Here is a 26438-nt window from a genome sequence, read left to right on the forward strand (position 1 = left end):
GGATATCCTTCATTTGTCTGCAGCAAGTGCAGATGAGCACTCCTTCATGTTGTTTTCCAAGTCGGCTGATGGGAGGGGTCAGCAGGGGCCAAAGCAGCTGCACCAAGTAAAGGAAAGGTAACCATGGCAACCCAAGTTATCTGCATCCTCCATGTATTTCCTTCTCCCCACCCTACATAATATCTTTCCCACCCAAACCTCAAGCCAATAGAGCCGGTGACCAGCTGGCAGGATGGGGACTGCAGAGGGGTCTCCTGCACCCAGAGTGTCTTGCTGTGTCTCAGGGCTCACCACTGCAGGCTGAAGTCATCAAAAAGAGACCGAAAGCATAGAGAGGGACAACCTGCAAAAACCAGAGTTCTTCACTCCCGTAGATGGGGCGCTGGATATGTTGCCTTTGCTCCAGAGTTGCAGATCCATTGATGCTGCTCCTGGTTTTGGCTCTGAGCTGTAGCCCTTTCACAGCAGCAACAACTTCTCCATCTGTGCCCCACGTCAAACCCAGCTACAGTTTTGGCCGGACTTTCCTGGGACTTGATAAATGCAACGCCTGCATTGGGACATCCATATGCAAGAAGTTCTTTAAAGAAGAAATAAGGTCAGAAACTCAGCACAGTAACTTTTAAGGCATTCTGCATAGTAATTTGAAAGTTGCCTGTTAGAATTTCCAAATACTTTCATGAATGACAATGCAAAGGGCAACTTTTGCCTTTACAGCGCTTAGTATTTTAATTAATGTGTATAAACTGCTCTTTTCTTTTAAAGCAATGCAAACATGATCATACTTCAGGCCTGAATTATAATTTGAAAGCAGGAGTAAAAGGTACAAATTTCTGCCTAGAGAGTGGCTCTAAAACAATTCGAGGCAGCGATGGGGGAAGGGAAGAGGGAAGGAAGAAGTCAGCTTGTTTAGATTTATTGGAAATATTTTATTATCAGCAACTGACTAAAGGCAAAGGGGGTTTAGCTTTGTATGCTCCAAATTGAGTACGTTAACTACAAACATATAAACACACTATATAGTTTTGTACCAGGTGCAACAACATGAATGTGCAGAATTTCACGTGCGTACTAACTAAGATCAAAAGCAATCTAAACTTGCCTGAGGCATGAGGACTTCTGAACATCAAGCTACCCACATGCTCAAAAATAGATGTGGCTAAATTATTGGTGCACTTTGGGAAGGTTTCTCTGAGAACTTGAAGGCAGAGACAGAAATTGCATCTACCTCGATGATGGTGAGACATAACACTGTCCAAGTGGTCATCAGACCAATCCAATCAGTTTTAGGCTCAAAAACAGAGTGTGTCTGATGACAGCAAGGAAAATGTTGCCAGTTGTATTTGAGGAGAAAGTTAAAGGCAGTGCTTGGCAGAGGAAGGGTTTATTGGGTCTGATATGATTTATAGAGCCATAGGCACTTTCTTTTATAGATATAAAAGCCCGAGGGAGAAGAAATTATTATAGTAAAATTGTATTTTTAATGCTATAATGTAAGTAGTATAGTATTAGACAAATCACCATTTTTATCTTAAACTATCCTATAAAATGTAGCATAGTAAAACTATAATGGTTTGTCTGGGATGGACTTGTAATACTGAACATTCATCCTTCCCTTACTGCCGCTGGGAAAAGGCAGCTTGTGGTCTTGCTAAGGCAGAGCACCCCTTTACCATGGCACATCAGGGGGCCCAGCCCTGGATGGCTGGGAAAACCCTTTGGCTTTCCATGCCAGAGTGAGTACTAAGTGAGGTGCAGAGGCACAAAGAAGGCCCAGACCAGCAGTGCTGGATTTCTCCCAACCCAGCCTGGACTGCTGTCCCAAAATGCAGGAGAGATTTGCAATCAGCATGCTCAGCTGGCTGACAGGGGCTGGCACGGGTCTGCAGGGGCTGGGGGTGAATTCGGCATATGGGCTGCTCTGTATTTCATTCTCTGCAGCAGGATGGCACAGGTGCTGGCTCCTGCCCTGTGCCCCAACCTGCTGTGGACCCCTTTGCCACTCACCTGTGCAGGGTTTTTAGCGACCTGCTGCCAGGTACAAAGCACCTTCCACACGTGCAGCTCATCACAGGTGCACCCGTTTGGTTACTCCCGCCCAGTCACTTGGGAGGCTGGGGCCATGCAGCTTCCTTCAGCCCTCCAAAAATAGCAGGAGCCTTCTGCAGCGAGCAACTGCCTCTGGCTGGCTGCTGGCCAGCTGCATGTGCACTGGGGTGTGGGGAAAAAGGTGCTACGTGAGCGAAGGCAGGAGGCCGCCGTGCTGGCTTTCCTCTGGGGGGGCGGCGGGAAAGGGGTGCAGTTGTGCAGAGGGTCCCACTGGGGCCAGGAGTGCAGATCCACAAGCGTGGGAGCATGATGCTTCTGCCTCAGGGAAGGCAGAGGGAATTCCTAAGCCAAAGACTCTTTTTCCTCTCCAGCCAGCCCGCAGTTGGCTTCCCACCAACCGTGCAGAACGCAAATAAGCGATAACGTGCAGTTCTGCTCTGAGCACTTTGGAAACTTAAATATGTTCTCCTGAGCACTCACTCAGCTTCAAGCTTTCCTTTGCAGGGGTAAAACTTGTTGTCCCACTTGATTTCTTGAAAAAACAGGATTTTTTTTGGCAAGTGGGAAGTTAAACGGGAAATTTCAGTGGCACTTGCGCACTTTGATCCACCTTCATGTGCCTTTTCACATGTCCACAAAGGTGGAAGGCACTTGGTGCTTCTCTCTGTTAATTCACATTAAAACATGCTTTATTAATTCTCCATCGTTTTTGGGAGCTGTGACATGATTTCACAGTAAGAAGATGTGGGTTTTGTTCCCAGAACGGCTGGTGACTCATCTTGTGCTCCAATGTTCTTTACTTCCCTTATCTTTGCCCAACTTTATCCATCTGTAAATGAGAACACCAAGCCTGACTACCAACTGTACCAAGAGCAGAGAACAGTGAAAGTTTTTGTAAAATACTAGACTTTCAAAACACTGTGAAACTGAGCTGACCAAAACTATTTGCAGACTTGTGCCGATGCTGGTGGTGAGCTTTGGCCAAAAATAATGGGAAAGAAGTCTGAAAAAGCTGGAATGCTTAGATTTGATGGGGGTTTATATGGCATTACTTTATTTTTTTGCTTCAAGACTTAAATAATGGGAAAGCAGTTTGAAAAAGCTGGAATGCTTGGATTTGATGGGGGTTTATATGGCATTTCTTAATTTTTTGTTGTTTTAAGACTTAGTTTTTTTAAAATATAAAATTCCAAATGCAAGCAAAATTATTTTGGCTGAAACAAAATACTTCACTACATCCAGGAAAAAAAAAAAAAAAGGAAAAACAAGTTTGAATTTTTTCAGAATTTAATTCTGGATTGATCTAAAACCTATAATCTGTGACTCACATATTCACACAGATCTTACTGAAAGTCTTAATTAAAGCACATTCAGGCCCTCAGCTAAAAGGCTTCATACGAGAAGTGAGTTGTTACAGCACAACTTGATGATGAATCTTGAAAGTATCCAACAAGTGTGCCAGGCCAGCGCTGTGCTGCCCAGAAATGATGCCAAATACAGACTTGCTGCAGCCCATGCCGGGTTCCCAGGCCTGTGTGGCTCTCCCCCAAGAGCTCTGCAGAGGAAGTCGCTCCATCCGCCCGCAAATTAATGCTCAGCCCTGGATTTCACACATCCATGAGCTGCTCGCACACGGGAGGCGACACTTTCCTGCTATCTGCCTGACGTGAGCTCCCCTGAACACACAGGTTTGAGCCAAATCACAGGGCGTATTTGTGCTTAACTCAAAAATAAAAAAAAGGAAAGAAAGAAAGAGAAACCCAGACCGTTGCCGTCTCCTCCCTGGAGCGCCTGGCACACTGAGCCCGCTTTGCAGATTAGGCACTGGGAGGGGTCCTGATGCACAGCAAATCACAGTGAGGGGCAGCAATTATTCTCTGCTCTTTAGTCCTAGCTCAAAACTAGACCAGAAAAACCCACCTGAACCCAAACAAAACTCTTTTCTTCATGTCAGGTGCCATAATCTTAGGGAAGCTTCAATTTCATATTGTGTAAAACACCCAAAGGACCAAAATACTGGGAACCCACCAACCTGTTCACAGAAGGGGCTGAGCTTCCTCACTTCTGGTCAGCCTGCATCTCCATGGGAAATTTTTGGAAGGAGGCACATGAATAGAGTTGAATGTTAAAGGAGGGCAAGCACCAGGGTTTTCCCCCTCCTGGGCACCCGTGTTTGCCCCAGAGCAGCGCTGCACAAGGTCTGTGGTGGGGAAGGGGAGTGAGGTGTTGCCTTCAAGAGGGATCTTGGGGAGGAGGTAGATCAGCCTCTGATGCTGGTTTGAATCGCTGAGTCAGTTGTTTGCCTGAAATCAGAAGAAATTAATCCCCCAAAAAATTTCTCGGTGCCAATTTCCTGTCTGGAAGTTGAAACAACAGACCGGCTTCAGTTTTCAGATTTGTTAACGTCTTTTCATCTAACTCCAGCTAGCTAATCCTGCAGGGAACCTCTTACCTCTCCTGTGTCACTTCTGAGCTACCAGCTTTAATTTACAGTGAGAATAAATTAGGACGTGCTCTCTTATGCACTTGGGCAAGGAGCTTGGGACAGGAGGTTTCAGGGGCAGTGAATGCAGGACGTTGGCCAAACCAAAGGTCAGAGTTCAGCCTCTTTCCAAGAGCAGGTTACAGACACACTTACAGAGAAGGCACCACACTCCTCAGCTCCGGCATGTGCGACGCGTGTGTGGGCAGGGCTGAGGGGGCTGCTGAAAAAAAAAAAATTACCTAATTACCCAGCCCATATGCTCCCCTCCTGTGCCTGTGTAGGGAGAGAAAATTAGTGCAAGATCTCCATGGCTACAGTGGTGCTGCACACCCAGGGCACACGTACTCCGTCCCCCCAGCACACCCCAAACTCTGCTGCTGCTGGGGAGGTCACCCATCCCTCCTGCTAAAATACAATCAGTGGCATTGGGGGAGACATGTTGACCCCAGTACTGAGTAAAGCCACCACCTAAAAACAAAAGTTCATTTTGAGATTCGCAAACACATTTATTGTCAGGAGATTTTATTGTCAGGAGGGTCACTTTAACTGTTAAGTACTCTTTTTTTGGGAGCCTATCTCTAGGATTAAGAAAATTTAAAAACACTGAGGATTCTTCACAAACCAAAACCCCATGACCCTCTCCCTTTCCTCCCTCTTTCTACATGGCCCAAAAAAACCCATTTGGGTGTTTCACCCCATTGGCACTGCTCGTGACAAGGGATGGTGTTCATTACATAGTTTATGTGGGAAGCAAAGAAGGATATCTTTTCCAAAACATGTTTCCTCGGTTGATGGTTTCATCCTGCTTGCCTCACCCTGGTGTCCACCCACCCAGGGTCACTCAGCCGGGGTCACGTGATGACCTTGAGATTAGCTCAGTTGGAGCTCGGTGCTGAAAACACCAAGTTCGTGGGTTCAATCCCTGTATGGGCTATTCTCTCTAGGAGTTGGACTCGATGATCCTTGTGGGTCTCTCCAACTAGGAATATTCTCTAATTCTGTGATGGTAGAAAGCCCCTGGGGTCAGCACGAGGAGGAGAAACTCAGCGGGGCGGGCGCTGCGCGGGTGTCCGTGTGGCTTGTTAACCCACTCTCCGTGGGGCTCTCGTTTTGGTTTGGCAGGTTTGACACCTGGCTTTCTTCTCATTTAAAGCTGCCCCCCAGCTACCTGCTCAGCTACTCGGGCAACTACACCGACGATGCCAAGAGCTGGCGGCTGGTCGACATCACCCGGCTGACCTCCAAGTACCAGCACGACCGGGCCGACAAGCGCATCTGCACCTCCCTGCTCAAGACCAAGACCTGCAGCCTGGAGCGCGCCCTGCGCCGCACACAGCGCTTCCAGAAGTGGCTGCGGGCCAAGCGCCTCACCCCCGACCTGGTCCAGGTCTGTGCCCCACAGCTCCTGCCCCCCCCCCCACCAGCTGGGGGGAGCAGGGGTTGCCATGCAGTCTGGGGGTCGCGAAAAAGGGTCTGAAGGAGGCATGGCTGCAGCTTGTTGGGTGGAGGGCGAGGCTGGGTGATGGTTGGCACTCTCTTTCCTGCTCAGTTGGTGGGGACGGGGTAGCCCTGTGTTCCCCACGCCACAGGGGAGAAGCAAAATGAGGCCCTGATGGGAAGAAAAGTGTCACAGCCCGGGGAAACCACACCCAGGTACAGGCAAAGCCATGGCACTGCCTGGCCAGGGCTTGTGTGGGCTTGGACCCAGCAAGGAGAGCATCAGCTTCCTTGTGCAGGCTGAGGCTGAAGGCCCATGGGAAGCCATAGCACCCACTGGCTTCGGGCACAGGGGTAATATAAGGCCACGCACACAAACACTGCAATGGCTCTGGTGGGGAAATTCCTGTCACTTTTTTTTATTTTCTGGGTTTTGATGATGTCTCATCATTTTGGTGGGGTTTTTTTGTTGTTGTTTTTTTTTTTTTTTTGTCATAAAGTTGCACCCAAAAGGGCAGCCCATGACTTGAAAGTGATTTTGCTTTGGGCTGGGGACCAAGCCAGCGTGGGCCCCTTGGAGCAGCACAGGCAGTCAGAGCCTGGATTACTCATCCTCCTGCCATCCATAGTAAATGACCTCAGGCACAAAGAAGCACACTGCCCTTTCTGTCACAGTCCTGGGGTGTCACAGGCGAAGCCAGGACAGGCACACTGTCTTGGGGGGCTGCTGCCACCAGGTAGGTGGGCAGCTACGGCACAGGGCATCCCCCTCACCCCATCAAAACAACAGCAAAACATTTCAATAACCACTGGAGAGGGGTGGGGAGGATATACATTAAACAAGACCCTGAGAGGTAAAGAAGGATTATTCCATACTTCTTCCCCTTCCAAGAGAAAAGTGGCTGTGAAAAAGGGACTTAATTTTAGTTGTAGTTGCTGCTTTAGTTTTTCCTCTTCTGTTGCCCTGTGGAGCACCACACTCGAGAAAGGGGAGAGAGAGACCCCATTCAGCAGCCAGGGATGGTGCCTGGGCTGCACAGAGATGGACTCACCCAAATCACTGACAGTCAGGCACAGCAGGTCCCCCTGAAGCCAGTACCATCCTGAGTGGCACATGCCTGAGAGGGAAACATCATTTTGAGTAAAAGCTACACTTTGCTTTGTCTAGTAACCTCGGGAGAGGCACTAGGGAGAAAATCTTGGTAAAAATCTATGATAATCTCTAGCAGAGTGAATGAGCATTTTGGGGCGAACTGTGGTAATCAGTAGTGGAAAGGTAGGGAAGATTTTGTGGTAAAATCTCAGGTAATCTGTACAGGAAAGTAAAGAACATTTTGAGGTAAAAATTAGGTAATCAGTAGCGGACAAGTAGGGAAAGTTTGGGGGGTAAAATCTGAGGTAATTTTCAAAGGGGAAAAAAAAGAACAATTTGAGGTAATGAGTAGTGGATAGGCAGGAAAATTTTGGGAGTAAACTTGAGGTAGTCTATAGGGCAGAGAATGAACATTTTGAGGTAAAAATGAGTTAATTTACTGGAAATGCTGGGGAAATTTTTGGGTTAAAATCTGAGGTGATCTGTAGCAGAGGGAATGAACATCATGAGGTAAACTGAGGCAATTAGTAGTGCACGGGTAGGGAAAACTGGGGGATAGAATCTGTTTTAATCTCTAGGGGAAAGAATGAACATGCTGAGGTAAACTCAGGTAATCAGTAGTGGACAGATTCCTATCACTCCCACTGAGAGCATCCCTCACCTGAGCTTGTGGGCCATGGGAAGGGACATCTCCTTCGGGAGGCAGGCAGCAACTTTCCAGGCACCTGCTGGCCATCAGTGTCCCCCCAGGCAGTACTACAGGGGGCTGCAGGAGGTCAAGTTGGGCTGCCAGGTCCTCCAGCCTCACTGGAGTGTCCAATGTGTTTGTGCAAAACTGGCCTGCCTCTCCTAGCAGCGCTGTATGAAAGGGAAGAAGAGACTAAAACTTCCATTTGCTGAGCTGGGTGAAAAAGTAACTGGAGAAATGTGGCTCTGTGGTATCTCAGATCTGCTGCGAAGTTAAATCATTAGCTGAGCCCAAATCCTTCTCCTTAAAAGGTTCTTCGTGTGCTATACAGTTTTCCCTACCCCATCCTTTCCAAGTTTGAACTCCCAGCTGAGCTGGCTGGACCGTAAACACACACACATATGGATGCACATGTCCATATACACATGGACACACACACATATGCTCACATGGAGACTCTGGCTGGGGAGCCCTGACCTTGCACTTATCCGGTTTCTCCCAGGAGCTTGAATTTCCCTGTGCAGCAGCAGTGGGAAGCTGAGCTGGCTCTGGAGTCCCTCTGAAGTGAGCTCGGTGTCAGCCGCTGGGGACATGCCCAGGGACAAACTCCCTGGGACATTTCAGCTACTCCTGCAGCTTTTTAGTTGGAGAGGGCACGGGAGGCTGCAGGGAGGCCTAGACCTTTGCAAGTCAGCCTCAGGATTGCTCTGCTTGCGTTTTCGTGGTCCTTTGTTTCTGTTAATCAGTCAGAGAAACCTAAATTAGAATATAAATCCCTTCTAACAGAGTGCAGGTTTGAATACATGGAGAAACACTGTGATCCAGAGGACCTGGGACCTTCTCCCCCTACCTCCAAATTTCAGCAGCAAATCACTTTTTAAGATCAGGCATGTACTCTTCAAAATGGCTTCTGGTCTCATGGTGGTCTAAACTGAAAAGCAGCCAGTGGCAACAAAATTGCCGTCACACTGCCTGAGTGAGTTTGTACCCAAGATGCCCCCCAGCCACCACAAGTTGCAGAATGACCTCCCCAAGCTGTCTGGCCCCATAGAGATGGGGATTTCCTTCCTCCCTGGCCACCCTTCCTGTCCTCCTCCCATCGAAAAACCACAGGAGTACCTCTGCCTTCACCCCAGCCCGGCGCCACTGCCCCTCTGTGGTGTTTGCTGGGCAAACCCTGGTTGGTAACCCAGCATGAGCCATCAGAAGGGTGTTTCTTGGGGAGTGCCATATGTCACTGCAAATACTTACCTTCAGGCTCGCTCTTATGGCTTTATTTCCTCCCCTCCCCCTTTTCAGAGATGTTAACAGTGCGTGGATCTCGATGCCTAACACGATGCCCACTCTGTCTCGCAAAGCTGCAGTCACCCAGCAGTGTCTGCACTCCCCTCCCTGCAGTTTATCTTATATAGCAGTCACTGAGGAAAGCTGATGGGCTCAGGTAATTTTGTCTTATAGACACAGAATTGTGAGAGATCATAACGTGCTTGAATCAAAATGACAGACCATGAAGTAATGTTTCCCCACTTTACGCTGCCTGCCCTGCCTGACCCAGCCATGAGCCGAGCTGCCTGCCACGGCGATTATTTCACCCGCCACAATGAAAATCTTTAGTGCATGCAGCAAAGTCTTCAGTCTTAAAATCCAACCTGCTTCAGAGATGAGCAGGATTTAGCAGGGGCTCAGCCTGCACGGCAACCCCAGCCACCCACTGCTTCGCCCAGGAGCTCATCACCTCAAACCGTGCTGCATGCTTTTCCTGTTGGAGGGGAAGAGCAACAGCAAAGCAGGTTAGTTTCAGCACAGATCGCCCACCGGGCAAATTTACAACCCTGTCTACAAAGCACAGCCTGGAAAATGCTGAAGGCAGACAGAGGAAAGCAGTACTGGGGTGAAAAGCCATTGTTTGGAATCCCTCTCTCCAGACTGTTTGAAACTACTGACCAGCATCTCTGCCTGTCCTCAGCAGATGTGCCAGCACTCTGGTTATTTGGCCTCTGAGTGCTGTACATGTTGCTTTGCTTGCTGCACATGGGCAGCAGCTCACTCCTCTGTCAGCTAGTCCATCCTGGAGAAGGATGGGCTCTATGGGGCTCCCAGAGCTGCCTCCCAGACCTGCCGCCCTCTTTGACCTGGTACCTCATCATCAGACATGTTTTGTTAAACCTGCTGGTGGTGGGGATGAGCCCTGTAGCTTCTCAGGGCATCCTTACTTTCTTTCTTTTGGGAGTGAAGGAGACCCTTGGATTCACATGGCGGGGATCTCTGAGAGCTTTGACTCCTACCTCCAAGTGTTCCCTTGTGGAGCCCACCCTAAAGATGGTCATTTGGTGAAGCTGCACCCAGGTGGCAGCACACGGGGCAGGAGGCAGCTGTGGTCTTAGTCTGTGCCATCCCTCCTTGGCCTGGCTGAAGAGAAAACAGAGCCAGGAGAAGTTGTCTTCCAGAGGTTGTCTTTATGTCAGAGTGAATTCTGGGTGCGTCTGCCCCACATATGCATATGTATGCACACGTTGGGTTTAAATTGCATCGTGTACTGTGCAGTAGGGGGAAGAAAATCACAGCTGACTGCAGGTAGGCTTTGCAGAAACTGCTCATTATCAGATATAGAAATGTAGGTATTTAGTCAAAGTAAATAAGAAGCTTTCTGAATCAATCACAAACAATACATCAGGCTGTCTGTCAGGTCTTATTCTCTGGCATGATAAGACACTGCAAAGGACTGAAGATATTCTCAGATAAATCCGTATCTCCAGTGCTTCCAGTACGTGTTCCTCGTATTTTTCTTCCACTGACAATTTTTGTCTGACAATTTTACAACTCCAGCTCCTTTTCTGCTGTAGGGATGTTTCCATCAGTCTGCAGGAAGGGGAGACCCCACTCCACTGAAGCAATCGAGGAGGTGCTGAGCTTTCACTGCTGACTGTCTCAGCCAAAATCAAAAGGCCCAGTTGTCTGGTTTTTGTGAATCAGGACTTTGTTGAACTATAGAAAGCTGCACCAAGGGTTGATATAAAGGTGGTAGCCCCCAGCCCTGCTCTTCTGCTCCCACACTGCCACTGGTATGCCTGAAATAATTCCTCAGGAAACCAGCAGTCATGAGCACTGTGTGCAGCGTGTGTCCACATCTCTGTTAAGAGGATGAGCTCTGACCCTGGAAAAATCCTAATTACACCTTTCATGCCTTCCCTGTCACTGTGATTTCTGTTCCTACTCTGTAATTTTCAGGGTCTTGGCTTTTGCGTTACAAACTCCTGGAGGCAGCAAGGCTTTCTAACTTTGGCTGCAAATATTTGCATACACGCCGAGCTGCAAGAGACTTTCTCTACCATTTATCTCTTACTTAACACAGTTCTGTTCTGCTCATTTTTTCTCACTTCTCCTCCAAAGGGAAAGAGACAGAGTCAGCCACAATCTTCCTGCAAGTGCTGCAAGACAGAAAACCATAACCAACCCACCCCTCTTTGTGGTTTTAGACAATTAATTGAGAAACTATTTCCTTGATAAGGCCACACCAGAGGAGAGGGGTGTAACTAGAACTGGGGAGAATTATTTTTGACGAATGTTCTATTCTTTTTGGAGGAAAAAGGGTTCTTTGGTTGATGTGAAACAACCACACTTCAGTTGGGGTTGAGGTTCTCAGGTATTTTTAACCAGCTATTGGCATTCAGGGCTTGTTCTGTGCAACTGATGGCCAAGGAAGGCATGGTTGGGACCTCACTGAAGCCAGTAGGGATACAGAGGAGAAGACACAGGACATCCAGTCCCCCTTTCCACCTCCAACTGGGAAAACGTCATGGTCCTTCTTTCCATGTTTCTTTATTTCTTTGTTGTGGCTGGATAATAAAGTGGTTTATGCCAAATGAACAGCTCGCACAGGAAAGGCTGAGAGGGACCTACCTCAGAGATACCCAATGACTCGGGGAGATGCTGAGTCAAATCTTTGCTCTCAGCATGAAGGATGGCAGGGAGCAACGTGAGCTCCAGTGCCCTTTCGTCTGAAAAACATCTCCCAGTCATCAAATCGTAAAGAAAATCCAAAAGAGTATATTTGACTACTGGGATCATTTTTAATAAAAGGGCTTAAAAACCCCCTGCTTCCTTTCCCTAGCAGAGGCATGGCAGGGCAGTGCTTCTGTGCCACTGCCTCCATACATCCACTCCACTTGGTTATTAAGGAAGACCAGCTTAAAAAAAAAAAAAAAAGTAATTTTTGACTATGAAAGTATGAATTTCCATGCCATTTATCCCAGCCATTGATTGCTTGTGCAATTTTACAAGCCAAACCTCCAATTCTGAATGGTGAAATACAGTAATAATTGACTCCATTAGCCCAATGGTTCTCTATTTGTTGCTGGTATTTACAAAAAATACACACAGTCTATTCAAATTTGGTTTTGCTAGTTAACGTGTGAGTTTATCAGAGAGAGAATATATCCTGTGCTTGTACTCACAGAGTGTTTATTTACACTTTTGAAGCATGTTTACTGACCTTAGCTAATAGTATTTCCAAGAAAGCTGCTCACAGGTTAAGCAAATAGTGAAGCGATCTGAAGTTTATTTAATGAGGGAAGTGACTCACTGTTTTAACAACAGGAGGGCCTCCACCAGGGAGCTGGGATGCCAGGCCTGGAAACCCGGGCGGAGGGAGGAGGCCTGCGGTGTGGGCACACGTGGTGCTTTCAGTTGGGGGAATACGAGGTTTGCAGTGTCCATGGCTGGGCTGTGAAGACTGGGAGCCATTCTGGAAACCTGAGCTGTGAATAGGCATTTTTGAATGGCACGGGTCTTTTCCCAGGAGGAGTTTGCTGTTGAGATCCCCCCGTGTGCCCACACCCTTTGGAGTTGTGCCGCAGCGGGCAGAGCACAGAGGTGTCTGTAGCACAGAGGTGTCTGTAGCATGGTCCAAGCACATTGCAACATCTCAAGTTGGAAAATAGACATCTTTGCCATGTTTTCCCCTCTCACCAGGGCCTGTCCAGCCCAATGCTGCGCTGCCCATCCCAGCGACTCCTGGACAGGATCGTGCGGCGCTACGCCGAGGTGCCGGATGCTGGCAGCATCTACATGGACCATCTCACTGACCGGGACAAGCTACGCCTGTTGTACACCCTGGCAGTGAATTCACACCCCATATTGTTACAGGTATGTACCACCCTGCCCCAGCTTGGAAAACCACTCCACAACCCCTCACAATCAAATCCTCCCACGAGATGTGCGCCAGCCCCCAGCTGCAGAGGAGTCTCAGCCCTAGCCTTTGGGACACTCTCTGGCCTCCACAACGTGTGTTTCTTCTATAGGGTTGGATGGCTGAAGCCAAGCAGGCTCCTGCAGTGTTCCTTGCATCAGCCCATGAAGCTGTGGAGAGATGGGAATGCCCAAGTCCTTAAATAAATCAGGACCCAGGCAGGTGTTGCAGTAGCGACTGTGAAAGCCAGGGTTTTACACATCCCCGATACTTCACAGTGTTAAGTTTGCATTGCTAATGTATTACTTAAAATTACAGTCTGTTTATGAAAGGGAAAGAGCATGCTTTAGAGTGGGAGGATCGAGATGCAGCATGGATGTTGAACATGGATTTGGGGAGCACTGACTTCCCATGTTCTGTGTGCCAGTGCTGTGTTTTCCATTTGCATGCCCCTGGTGACTAGCTCCATGGCAAAGTGCAGTTTTGCAGAAGCGTTGGGTGGAATCCCAAATACAACTGAACTCTGGATGTGAAGGCAGTGGTCTGGGACATTTCACACCCCTCTCCTGTTCCCTGGCTGACGTACCTGGCAAGTGGCTCCTCTCTTTCCTTGTATCTCAGAGGGAGTATCCTCATCTTTCCCCACACCAGCACACCTTTAGTCCTCATTGTTGTTTCTTGCAACCCTTTACAATTTTATGAAGAGCAGAGGCAGTGGCAGCATCATCTATCTCTGGCCCCAGGTCATCACCGCCCTCAGCAGCACATGCAGCTCTACCCTCTCCCAGGGAGGGGAAATGGTGCTCATGTTCCAGAAGGCTCCTGGGGATCATTCAGCCACCCCAGCCCTGGCTTACTGGGACCTGAGGCTGTGGCTCTTAGCACTCTAAAGATATGGGAATGCAGCTTAAAGAGGTGAAAAAACTACGCCAAAGACTGGCTTGATTTTACAGGGTGCCCAAAATGCCTTCGCAGCAGAAGGGAGAAGCAACCTTAAACATGAAACTGGACAAGTTCATAATGCCTTGGCAGAGCCCCGGGTACTGGGTAGATGGATAAGTCATAATGTAAATGACAGAAAGCTTTGTGTTGGCACAGCTCAGCAGTCATAGGGTTTAGTTTCCACCAGGGATAACTGCTTGAGCTGCAGGGAGGCAGGGAGCCCAGCCCAGGTGTCCCCACCATAGCAAACACCCAGCATTTCTGTTCCTGAGACTGCAAAGTCTCCTGCAAAAGAGCCAGGCAGTTCTTACAAATTAGCAAAAACTGCTTTAGCCCCACCTCACCTCCGAGCCATTACTTCAGCTACACAGTGTTCATGAGGGACCCATAAAAGACACCTAAAATTAGATGTTCTGTGGCTAAAATTTTAATGATTTTGAAGACCATTATTATCTTGGACTTTCCAGTTAGTTTCCTTTGTAGAATAAGTCTTGAAATGTCAGATTCTTCCTTCATTACAAAAAAGGACCAAAAAGAAAAGGGAAATAAAGGCATTATAGCTGCTCCAGGACAGAGTAGCACCTTTTCCAGATGCTGGGGCAGGATGGGGTGAGGAAGGGTTTCAGGCTGGTTTAGAGGCCAAAGCACTGGAGGGAGGTGGGTCCATGGGCAGAGCACAGCTGCTGGAAGGCAGGGATAATCCCTGCACTCCTTCTCTCCCTGGCAGATCTTCCCTGACGTGGAGGGGTGGCCCTTCCCACGGTACCTGGGCTCCTGTGGGAGGCTGGTGGTCAGTGCCAGCACCCAACCCCTGCGCGACTTCTACAGCGCGGCCCCCGAGGTGGCCGCCGACCTGGCCCTGCAGCTCCTCACCGTGCTCCGCTCCATGGGCAACAACGACCTCAACTACTTCTTCTACTTCACCCACGTGGACGCTGGCACCTTTGGCGTGTTCAGCAATGGGCATCTGTTCATCCGGGATGCCAGCACGCTGGGGATCATCGACAAGGAGGAAGGTACCCAGCAGGCGCCGTGGCCGCGCGTCTGTCGCCGGAGGGCTTAGCGAGCAAATCTGTCACCTGATACGTTCAACTCCGTTTCTGGGTTGGGGTTTTTTTAATAACTTAAATAATGAAAAGTTTACCAACAGCAGATCCTGCCATCCTGGCTCTGAGTCGGGAAGGCGACAGGTATTTCGTTTGTACAGTCAGTGATTTGGTGACTGCCCCCCCCCGTAGCTGGCAGCAGCTTTCAGTGCACACAGTGCTCAACACTTTCATTTGAATTTTTCCTAAATCACCCCTTTTAAAACTTTTGCCACACAAATGTCAGTATTTGCAAGTAGAAATTTCATCATTTCATTTGTTTTAAGTATTGGGTCCAATTGGACCCCTTTAATGTGCATTTATCACATTAATAATGGTTATTATTATTATTATAACAGCAAAATCCCCCTTTTGTCATTTTTACATAAAATCAAGGGTTACTAAGCATTACTATTCATTGTTCACAGGTTATGTTGGTCTAATCCTCAAAGTAGAGCTAGTCAAAGACAATTCTTCCAATAATTTAACAGTTTAATTTTGAACGTTCAATTTTTCAAAAGGCCTTTCCTCAGCTCACACATTCAGCTGAGCTGGTCTCAAATATTCAGAAGCAGCTGTCAGAAAATTTTCCACTGGGTTTCCTATTCTTGTCCCAACAGCTATTACTGTTAACTCGATTCCAGCTGGATGAGGTGTTGTTGCAAGCTAATGATTTGGGTAACATGGAAAAAATTATGGGTCTGCTTATTTGTGGCAGTTTTTGTAGGAACTCCACATTTCAGGTTTGTACTCCAGTTCTCATTTTTTCTGCATCACTTTGACTTGACAGACTCCTCTCCAATTCCTCTGTCAGGCAGTTCTGCAGAGCTCTGTCATTCAGAAAAATATACATATTTCAGGAGTGAGAAAGTTGGCCCATATACAGCTACAGCACAGAGTAATTTGTGGTGAAAGGTGCCCACATCCTTTAGATAATAACAAACCCTGTGTTAGTACAGAGGAATGAACATCTGTGATTATCCAGGAGCTCACTACCATGTTTCTAACAACTGGTTTAATTGTCTCCAGCAGGGAGCCAGCTGATCGATGGCCAGCAGGAGCACAAAGATATATTTAGCTGTTTGACTGTGGACTGCCAGTCTGCGTTCGTGTCCTGTGACTCCATCAGGGAGAAGCACAGCCTCGTCATGGTGTGTCAAGAGCTTTTGCCTAAGCTCCTGAAGGGGAAATTCCTACAGCCCGTGCAGGAGAAGATAGACAGCTTCCTCCAGCACTGTGCCAGCGGCCTCACCGACGACCAGGGTGTCAACGAGGCCATTGCCAAGCTGGCGGAGATTCTGAAACCTCTGCGGTCCTGCGATTCCCGCTTCGCCTACCGCTACCCTGACTGCAAGTACAGCGACAAGTACTGACGGAGTGGGAGCCCCTGGGAAGGACTGGGGCAGTGTCAGCCCCCCGCCAGCAAGGGAAGCGAGAAGGAACCAGGGTAGATGCAAAGAGCTGCACCAAATCTGGGGCTTTCTCATCCAGATGGAGGAGGAGGGAGCAGAGCGCACAGGATTTATTGTTCATCTCCCAGAGATGCATTTGTTAACGTGGGATATTAGGCATGATGTATGGCTTATGGATTATTAGCATTATCATGAGTGGCAGGGGCTACGGGATTAATAAATCTCATTCGCGTATTTTGGCCTTGGAAGAGTTTTCCATCCCTCTGAAGGCAGGATGCTCACAACTATCTAGATAGAGGAACTCTATTACCAAGGAAGCCTTTCTGATTGAAATGCTTTATACGTAATGTGGGATGGATGGAAGCATTTAAGACTTTCCCTATGGCTATTTTTAATTTGCTAAAAATCATAGATAAACTGAACCATGGGATCAGTTCTGTACCATCACCCATCACAGATTACTTTCATAAAATATTTAAATTTTATTTCTTTTTTGGCACACAGAACAGAAAGATGCAATCAACAGCATTAAAAAGCTGAACGGTCCTCCCATGTCTCTTGAGATTTAATTTCTCTAATCCCCAAATATAATTACTTCTAGTCTTTCCCAAGTTGATGGGCAGTAATTGGAGACTAATATGGGGTTTTGGTTTAAGATCTGAAAAAAAAAATCAACTCTGGAATATGATTGTTCAGCAGGTACTTTCACATTTTTCTCCCTAAAGAAAAGTGGAGGCACCATTTGCACAAAACCATTCAGATGGGAAAATTGCCTTAAGAGGAGAAACAACACAGGCAGAGGATGAGATATTGGTTTACACGGAGTCCAACAAGACTTGCTGAACACTCAGTATTCCAGTGTACATGACTGGGGACCCCTCAAGAGCTCAGGGGATCTAAATTCTGACCAGTAAGTACAGCCATCCTCATTCATTTGCCTTTCAAAGGAGAAACTGGTAAGCCAGTCCCCAAAGGAGTGAGTGAGGCACTTAAAATTTGGAGTGGTGGACTTCTTTCACAGCAGTGGCCAACCCAGGGCTAGATACAGGTGCCTCGTTTTGTGGTAGAAGGTTGCAAAAGTGGCAAAACACAACATTCTCACCCAGAATCTGCCAGTCCCCCTCACGGGGGTGAACTCCCTGTGGGGTGTCAGAGGCCCACATAAAACCTTCCCTGATGTCTAGGGGTCTGCCAGACCTCACCTGGTTTTGGGGCTTCCTCCTGGGATCCAGGTGTGTCGGAGTCACCAAGCAAATTTGACTGAGCTGGGTAAGAAACTGGGCTTTCTGGATCACCCATAAGTATTTTCATCGTGGAAAGAGCCTTCCTCTAGCTATGGTTTGAGAAAGAAATCAGCAACAGCATAAATGCAGGAAAAGATGTGAGTCATTTGCATTGCCAGTCGTTGTACTGAGTTGTGTTATACAGAGCAAGAATGCAAGTCAAGATTATGTGTTGGCTGTGGATCCAAAGCATCCAGCCTGGGGTTCAAGTCAGGGGTGGCTGAAGGCTGACAAGAAAGGTTGGACAGTCTAAACCACATGCACAAGCCTGATACTGTGGAAATCTGGCCCAGGACATTTGTTTTGCCTTTCCTCCTGGCATAAAGTATCAAGTGCACCTTTTACCTCTCAAGATGTAGAAACATTGAAAATAATTTGTAGGTAAATTTAGCTGCAGGCCCAGATGGTCAGACAGTAAAAATGTTTAAATATACAGCCTCAGCTACGGCTGCAGCCCTCTTTCTTGGTTTCAGTCTATTTCTACATCATGGCTCTCTTCCAGAAAGAAAAACATGTCCTTCACTGAGATCCATAAGGCTGTCTAACAATCTGTTTTCATCAGTTTTTCTTGAATCTGTCTGCATCTCCAATCTCTTGGTGTGTGGTTGTACCTGATAGCTGGTGATCAGGTGAAGATCTGGCCCGGTCCGCCCATGTTCCAGCAGAGGTGATTTGCAAGCTATGGGTCTGCAGAGATGTCTTTGCAGCTGCTCCATGGCTCAGGCTGTCCTCTGATTCAGTGCTCTCTGGTTTAGCAATGGCTTGACTTGCCCAGTAAGGAGGAGAAGCCCTTGCAACAGGGCTCCACTGTGGGTTCACTGCTCTCCCATGTGTCCTGGGTATTTTTCTTTTCACCACACACATTTTCCCATTGGGAACGAGCTGTTCATCTGCTGTGTGGCTCTGTGCAAAGTGTCTTCTGGGCAGGAGAACACCTCTCTGCTAGCACACCAGCCCAGGCAAACACAGAGGGGATGTGTGTGCACAGCACCTTAGAGAATGGCAGGAGCAAGCTCAGATCCCTCAGGCCTAGTCCAGCACTGTGAAAAAGGACTAAGAGGTGTCATATGGGCTTTGCTGGGCCCAAGTAACTCATGATCCAAAAGAGTTGGGATTAAGAAATAGAAGAGTTGTGGTTTTTGCTTTGCTGCTTGGACTCAGCTGGCAAGGCTGCAGCAGAAGCCTCAAGGCACGTAGCATCTATTTTTACAGGGCTTGATTCAAAGTTGTTAAAGCTGAGAGGAGTCTCCCCACCGCTTTAAATAGACCTCGATACGAATTTAAATTAAAAAAAATCCATGATTAAAAATAATGAAATCGTGGATTTGCAAATTATTAAAGCGTTGGGAGTTGTGTTCACCACCAGTTTCCCTTCAGACATTGATTACAGGGGCCAAGCTCATGTAAGACTGTGACTAATATGCCAACCATAAAATCAGTCCATGGCTCAGAGGACAATAATTTTCCTAAACTAAATCTCGTTTCCCTATATTTTTCTGGCCTTTTTTTTTTTTCATCGCCAATTTTTACTCTTAATATTTTCCTCTTTCTTGGCAGTCAGGCCCTGGAATCAGTGCCCACCCTGTCTGCCAGCTCCAGTCAAGCCTTCAAATCCTAGTAGGCCAAGCTCCAAAAGGATGTGAAATTAACTTATAAATGGCAATTATTTAAAACCTAATCCTTCCCAAAAGAACTCTCGAGCAATTTTTTCCTCTCTGCATTCAAGTTATTTCTGACAGTGGCTTTGTGTGAGCCTTTGCAAACTGTTCCTGGTAACAGCTTAAGCCATTTCCACAGTAGAACAGGAATGGCAGGAGAGGTCTTCCACCAGTCTCACAGTCACTTCCTTTGTCTGTGGGTAGTTTGCCTTTATGACCAGCTGTTTATCAGGCATCTGTCTTACTACCCCATATCCCACATATTTTTGAAGTTTTCCTGTGAATGGGGTTTGTAAAACTCTATTTTCCACCATATTTTGACTAGCAGCATGTTTCAACACTGTAATTTCTCAGGGGGTGGGGGCTGTGTATGGGCAGCCCATAGCAAATGACAGTCCCAGTTTCACCCAGCACAAATTCACTGCTCCTCTGAGTCAGCACCTTCACACGTCTGTGGTGTTCACGCTGCTGCCCCTGCCCAGCACAACCCCTTGGGAAGGAATGGCAGCCAGTAGTTTATCTAGTGGGTGGCATCCCTGCCCTTGGCTGGGCATTGGAACTAGGTATCTTCAAGGTCCCTTCCAACCTATGCCTTTCTATGATTCTGAGATTTTTCATGCACTCCTCCCACCAAAGCAGCATTGGCTGAAACAGATCCTCACCACAGAAAGCAAAGATTGGTAAAATCTGGTTCCCTTCCATGAGCAATGCACCCAGTGCCTATTCACTGCACCCTCGTGTGTGTTCAGCCACCCACTTACTCAGATGTAGCTGATGCACAGGGGAAACGGCACCAAGACAGAGCCTCTGAAGTGGCCTCCTACTCCCGAACTTCACAAGAACGTTTGTGCCCCCTGAGTCTGAGCTGTTCTGACTCCTCTTGGCACCTCCCAGCTGCTGCACATCCAAAGAGAAAGGGGAGTGTGTTCTCTGTATTGCTGGGAAAACCCACACGGGTATTTGAAGTCAAAGTGCCTGGTAACATGTAGAGCACCTCAAAATCCTCTGTCAGGGGTATCTAATTCTATCAGGTTTCATTACAACCTGTCCTGGGGGGTTAGAGATCCAGATTTCCCGCTCCATAGCTTTTGTGGGTGCCTGACAGAGTTCAAGAAGCACTTGGACAATGCTCTCAGGTACATGGTGTGTGCTCTCAGGCACATGGGGATGGTTCTGTGCAGGGCTAAGGGCTGGACTGGATCATCCTTATGGGTCTTTTCCAACTCAGTATGTTCTGTGATAATTTCTCGCCCCACTTTGCACCCACCCCCACGCCTCCACCCCCTGCTGGCTCCCAGCTTTCCACAAGGGGCTACCCAGAAAAACAATGTGGCATTTTGGAGAACTTGGGATCAACACTCAACAGCTCCTGTCTGCAGGAGCAACCAGTCAAGCACATTTCATGCATCTTTCCAGCAAGCTCAGCCAACAACAGTTGTTTGCAGGTGCTTTTTATTTGCCTTCTGGTTTTCTGAGGCTTTAGGGTGCACTTGGGTCCCATTTGCCAATTGGTCTCTACAGCCAGGTGCTCTGGATACTTTACAGCTAATTCCTCCTCAGCTTCTCCCATCATCACATGAATCTGAGAAGCAGAGCTTTAACAAAAATATCGAATGTCATGAGATGTTATGAAATCACCATAGCCAGCACCACAGTGCTCTGAATTGGTTCACCAAGACATATTAATTTGATTAATAGGTGAGCTTGGCTGCTACTGTATCTTCTGTTTCCCTAATTCAGCGCTGAAAGGAGCTTGGTAGCCATCCTGAAAGTAAAAAGAAACAAACGTGAAATTCAGGGAAAGGAAAATTAAATGCAAACAGCTACTCATGGTAAGGTCATTGTGGGGTTGGGGGATTTTCTACCTTATAAATTAGAAAAATCTGGCCAGACTCATCTGCTCTTCCCCTCAGGGGGATGGTCTCAGCTAGAGGGGGATCAGTGGGGTTTCAGCACTGCCCCTCAAGGATCACCTGAACAACTGACAAGAGAACCCTAGGGGAGAGTGAGGATGACCCAAAAGTCCATAAAAAAGTGAAAAGAGAAGAAAAGATAGATGGAAAACTGGGGAGGTACATATGATAAAGATCTTCAAACAATTTAGGAAAAGACAATTAAAGGATGGGGATAAGGTGAGATAACCCACCTGTGCAGAGACCACCAGAAGGAAATGAAGCAGCAACAATAAGGTAAGCTTCTCATTGAAAAAAAACCAACCCTGTCATAGTTTTACTTGCAGCATTCTACCTTTTTGCTCTTCTGGAGCAACGGGAAGTGTCCCTTTTTCCACAGGTCTCCAGTTGGAACTGGAGGGTGCTGCCTGCATTATAAAGTATCCCCAGCTGCTGTTGACATTCCTCATTCCTGACCAAAGGGCCATCCAAAGCACACCACTGAGTTTCTCATCTCTCTCTACCAGGAGGCTGGGATGGGACTGGCTACAAGACCCCATGCCCTTTCCTAACCTTCGAGGGGAAAGAGCAGACAAACATTTCCTCAGTGGGAAAAGGACAATGAGATCTGGTGAGAGCCTGAGCAGCGTTTCCTTCACCTCTATCAGCTCCTCCCACAGTACCTCTTCCACCCCGAGCCCCTCACTTCTTTAGAGATCAACTGTCTGGGTTTAGCTTTTTTTAAAAAAAAACAAAACCCAAGATCTAATCCTTGCAACATAGACTATAAATGGCAATAGTTAGTCTAGAACAAACTTTTCAGGTGTTTGAAGAACAAGAACACACAGCCTTTCCCCTGGGGACATGGAGCTTTAAAAGAACAAGCCTGTCAGGTTTTACAATCCTATAGTACTACTCAGCAAGGATGCATATAGCTCCAGCCCTCGCCTTGCACAGTTCATTTGCTACATTGCATGCAAAGATAGCTCTTTAGACTAACACCCACAGAAATGTCATGTAAGGTTCAGCATATTATGTACTTGAAAAGGACCTTGTCAGTCACGCTGGATTTCTTTCCCCTTTCAGAATTTAAACATTCATTTGGATAAAGGCTTGTCAAATTCATTCCTCTAGTGATGCCTTAAAATAGTGGTTTTTCTTGCCTTGAAAAAAAAATAATCAAGGCACTAGGAATAATCGAGACTTTTCACAGGGACTGAAACCTCCCTCTATTCATATTCTTGGTACAGGAAGAGTAAGAGAGAAGATCACCTCTGGGTTTTTGCTGTGCTCTGGCTGGAACAGCTGTAAACATTTACTCACTTTTTTTCCCCATAACCTCAAGATGAAGATGTATAAAAGAAAGAGCCTTTATGTGTTTGCATTATTTCTACAAGAAAAACAAAGCAGGGATTTGTGTTACAGTTCAGATACTGCTGAAGGACAAGAGGAGAAAGGTGCTGGAACAAGGGTGCTGCTGGGGACAAGTGCTGGGATTAAACACCCCTGTTCCCAGTCAGGGCACCTGTCACCATTTCAGATGCCCCTGAAGGGAGCCACTGTGTCAGTGCTGGTGTTTCAAAATGGAAATCCCTTCAGCAGGTGGACAAGGGATGGGAACAGTTGTCCAGATTTCAGGAAATTAATTATTTATCCCTTACCATTTCCATTCATGGCACTGCTTGCTCTGCCTGTCCCCTTCCACCAGAGAAAGGACCCCACGGGGTCCCTTTGCTTCATGAAGGCTGGACAGGATCAAACTCCCCAAATACCAAAGGACGACAGCAACCACCTGATGAGCAAGGCCAGGGATGATACCTACTGTCAAGGGGGGTTCCATCCAATAGCTGCATTGCCTAGGGACAAATATTGACTCTTTGTGTCTACAAGGGTATGAAAGAAAAAAAAAAGCCATGTAGGAAGTGGTTTTGTTGAATTCTGTGAGCAAAATGGCCAGAAAAAAAAAAAATCTAACAAACAGCTATTGACTTGTTTTGTCAACGTGCTCAGGGACAGGCTCTCCAAAGTTAAGCTGTTTGACTTTTATTCCAACAGTAGTTCTGGGGTTACCAACCCTCTGAGTATTTCACTTAATGAGAGGGAACATCCATCTGGCTGCAGGGAGAGCAGGGAAGGGCTGGCCAAGCAGTGGTGAACTTTATGGTTGCACGTCCCTAGGTAGGAGCCAAGCAGAGCTTTCTAAAAATACAACTTTTGCATGACTGAAGGACTGCATGTACAGCAATATAAAGTTACCAGGGAAGAAAGGCAGAAGAGAGTAGCTTCTGAATGGAGGACATGAGTAAAATTATGACCTTGAAGTTCCATCAAAAGATATATGCATTTATCAAAAAAAAAGTCTAACCCCTCAGCACTGGCAGATCAGAGAGGAAGCATAAAAGGCTACAAGTTGTGGAAACAACCAGGACTTTTCTAACCAGACCAGAGTCTTCAAAAGACTGTCATTCCCAGGGATGTCTGTATTTGTGGGATTTTATGAGAGGAGTTGTTCATAAATTTGACAGAAACACAGACTGAACTGAAGGACAGAGGACTCTCAGTACTACAGAGGTAAAAATTAAGAATTAGTGGAAAAGCTGTGACTACAAAGTCCCTCTTTTCCCTGCTGCAGACTCAGATCTGTGAGCACACCCATTCCTGCTCTGAGACATGGGTCAACTTCTGGAGCAGATGGGAGCAAAGGCCTTCAGTGCAGTTCCCTAAATTACCTCCTGCTGCTGGAAAAGGATGGAGGGATGCTACGTGGTAGAGGAGTGAACTCATCCAGAGAGAAACTTTCAGAGGCTGGATTTGCAGGTTGCAGGGACAGCTGTGAGCTGCTTCATGACTGTCTTAAGCCATATATGGAGCCCAACAGGAAAGTGGGATCTGCTATGATGTCTGCCCAAGTTTTTCTTGAAGAGCCCTGCAACAGTGGGATCTGTTTAAAGGCATCACATTAGAGTTCAGAGTAAATGTGTACTGACAATAAATACAAAATACACAAACACACATACACCCCAGGTGGCTAAACAGCAGCACAAGGGAGCGATTCAAACCAAACAGGCAGCCTTCAAAAAGGAGAAATCAGATGCAGGAATTAGGCAAATCAGATGCAAGACTACAATAAGGCAGCCCCAGAAGAGAAATCCAGGGAGCGACTTGCTAACAGCGTGGAGGCCGACAATAAACCCTTTCTCAGGCACATCAGAGGCAGAAAGCCTGCCAGGAGAGCTGCTGTGGCCAGCGTGAAATCTCGGTGCAAGGCAGCCCAAGGAATGAAGAAATCAGTGTTTTGCAATGATACTCACAGGCAGCATCTCAAAGAAGAAACAGGAGTAATAGCTTAAGTGACTCTGTCAAGACCAACATCAGGTAAAACCCACCTCAGACTCCCCATCTGTCAGGGCAAGGAGCACATGAGGGAGGGTGGGGGTTGTGCACCTCATGCCCACTAAGAGTTTGATGCTGCTCTGTAGGACAGTTGGGGAATAATGGGTCTGGTGGAAATAGGACCCAGCGAGTGCAAATGAGGAATCCTGCTCAGGGTGTGTGTGACTCTCTCAAAGGCAGATGCTCATTATGGGGAGAAAACCAGGAGCAGAGAAGGGACTCGTGGGAGCTCAGCCTGCCAAGGGCGCCTGGAAAGAGTTGGGGTTTCAGTGCAGCACAGAGGAAAACAGGATAACCAGACAGGCACAGGCGTGGGAGGGTTTTCCCGAGGGAGGTCAGCCTGGCAAGATGTCATGAGCCTGAAGAGAGGTGACTGCGGAGGAAATCCGCTCATCCGGGGTTGTGGGGTAGCAGGAGGGCACGACAGGACAGGGATCCTTTTTTGTCTTGTTTCTTACATTCCTCCCCAAAGACAAAATCACAGATTTGGCCCAATGTGCCAGTCCAAGTGATTTCCAAATGTCACAGGAATGGCCAGAACAAAGGCTGGGGCTCCTGGGGTGACCTCCCACTTTGGTCGGTGCCCACTTCTGATGACCGAGGAAATGTCTTTCTTAGTCGGAAAGGAGTTTTTAGCTTTGCAATGTCTATGAAATGAAAGATGTGAATAATTTTACAATATTTATGAATAAAGCTATTGCAACATAGCCACCCATGACTCACTGTCTTCTCAAGGAAACACCCTAATTTTCCACTAATAACTCCTTTTTCAGAAAAAAAAAAACCCAACAAACAAACCCAACTTGAAGGAAGTAAGCTTATCCTGATCCAGAGAAACCATCTTGACATCAGAGTTGTGAGTGGGAGGGAGAGAGAGCTGTGTAATGGCACATGGGAGCTTTGAGCTCTGGTTTGCTAGATTAGCCACTTTGCACATGTGGAAATGTTCACTCAGAACAAACCTTTGCCATAGTCAAAATGAGTTATCAGGCAAAAATGTACCTGGTTTAATTTTTGAGGGCAGGTACCCTCGAGAGACTTTTTATTTCAACATCTGAAACAACTTTCAGTGGCTGTACATGGATTAATACAAGTTTCTCTCCTTTCATAGAGTAAAAACAGTCCAAAGGAGTTGATCTGCTCTTTGTTTGCTTTTTAGAGTCTGGAAACCTTGGGCTCAGAGAATTTACTTTCCTCTCGAGTGAAAACTGGTAGCTCAGGAACCTGTCCCTCCTCCCATCTCCTCGTGTTCTTGGTTTTTTTTGAGAGATTAACTCCCTGCTGAAGCTCTTTTGATACCTTACCCAAAATAGCTTCATCTGTGCCTGCAAGGCTGTTTTTCCTTCTAATCATCCTCACTCCTTTATGTTTGCTGAAGTTTAGCCATTTCTCCCAGAGGACTGAAGAGACTCCAGACTCCTTCCTGAGAGGCAATTACTCATCTCAGAAGTGGAGAGTGTTGTGTTTTCTGAACTGAAATGAAGGAGGGCTTTGGTGAGCACCCAGGGGTGCTTTGGCTTCTTGGGGGAGGGAAGAGAAACTATTTCCTAGAAGTTACCACAGCTGGAGGGACACCAGGGTAAAAACTTCCTCTTGGTGCATGCCAGGGAAGGCGAAAGTTGATTGCAAAGACAATAATTAAGGAAAGGTCATTATCACCCAAACCCCCACTGGGTCCTCCAATTAAACAATTAAGGGAGCATGGTAAAGGATCCCATGGCATGAGGTTCTGTGCTTCTGCCCCACGTTAGAGGAGATGAATTCTGTTTGGAGGAACCTGCCATCCAAACAGGTACATAAATACATTAAGGAAAGCAGAAACAGTGAGGGAGA

At 47.2% G+C, this 26438-nt stretch overlaps 1 protein-coding gene across 2 annotated transcripts; it reads left to right on the plus strand.

Annotated features, from left to right (window-relative positions):
* The first annotated feature begins 219 nt into the window (after positions 1–219).
* DIPK2B (divergent protein kinase domain 2B) lies at positions 220–16613 on the plus strand. Of its 2 annotated transcripts, none has more exons than XM_027644512.1 (5): positions 220–598; positions 5657–5921; positions 12724–12897; positions 14610–14898; positions 15997–16613. In XM_027644512.1, the coding sequence occupies exons 1-5, from the start codon at positions 375–377 to the stop codon at positions 16338–16340; spliced, it is 1296 nt and encodes a 431-aa protein (XP_027500313.1). In that variant the 5' UTR covers positions 220–374; the 3' UTR covers positions 16341–16613. The 2 variants fall into 2 exon arrangements, with proteins under 2 accessions (XP_027500313.1, XP_027500320.1); XM_027644519.1 differs by having other exon boundaries at positions 16000–16613.
* The last annotated feature ends 9825 nt before the right edge of the window (positions 16614–26438 follow it).

The sequence above is a fragment of the Corapipo altera genome, unplaced genomic scaffold (assembly GCF_003945725.1).
Source record: "Corapipo altera isolate COAL_440 unplaced genomic scaffold, ASM394572v1 0, whole genome shotgun sequence".
NCBI classification, from domain to species: domain Eukaryota; kingdom Metazoa; phylum Chordata; class Aves; order Passeriformes; family Pipridae; genus Corapipo; species Corapipo altera.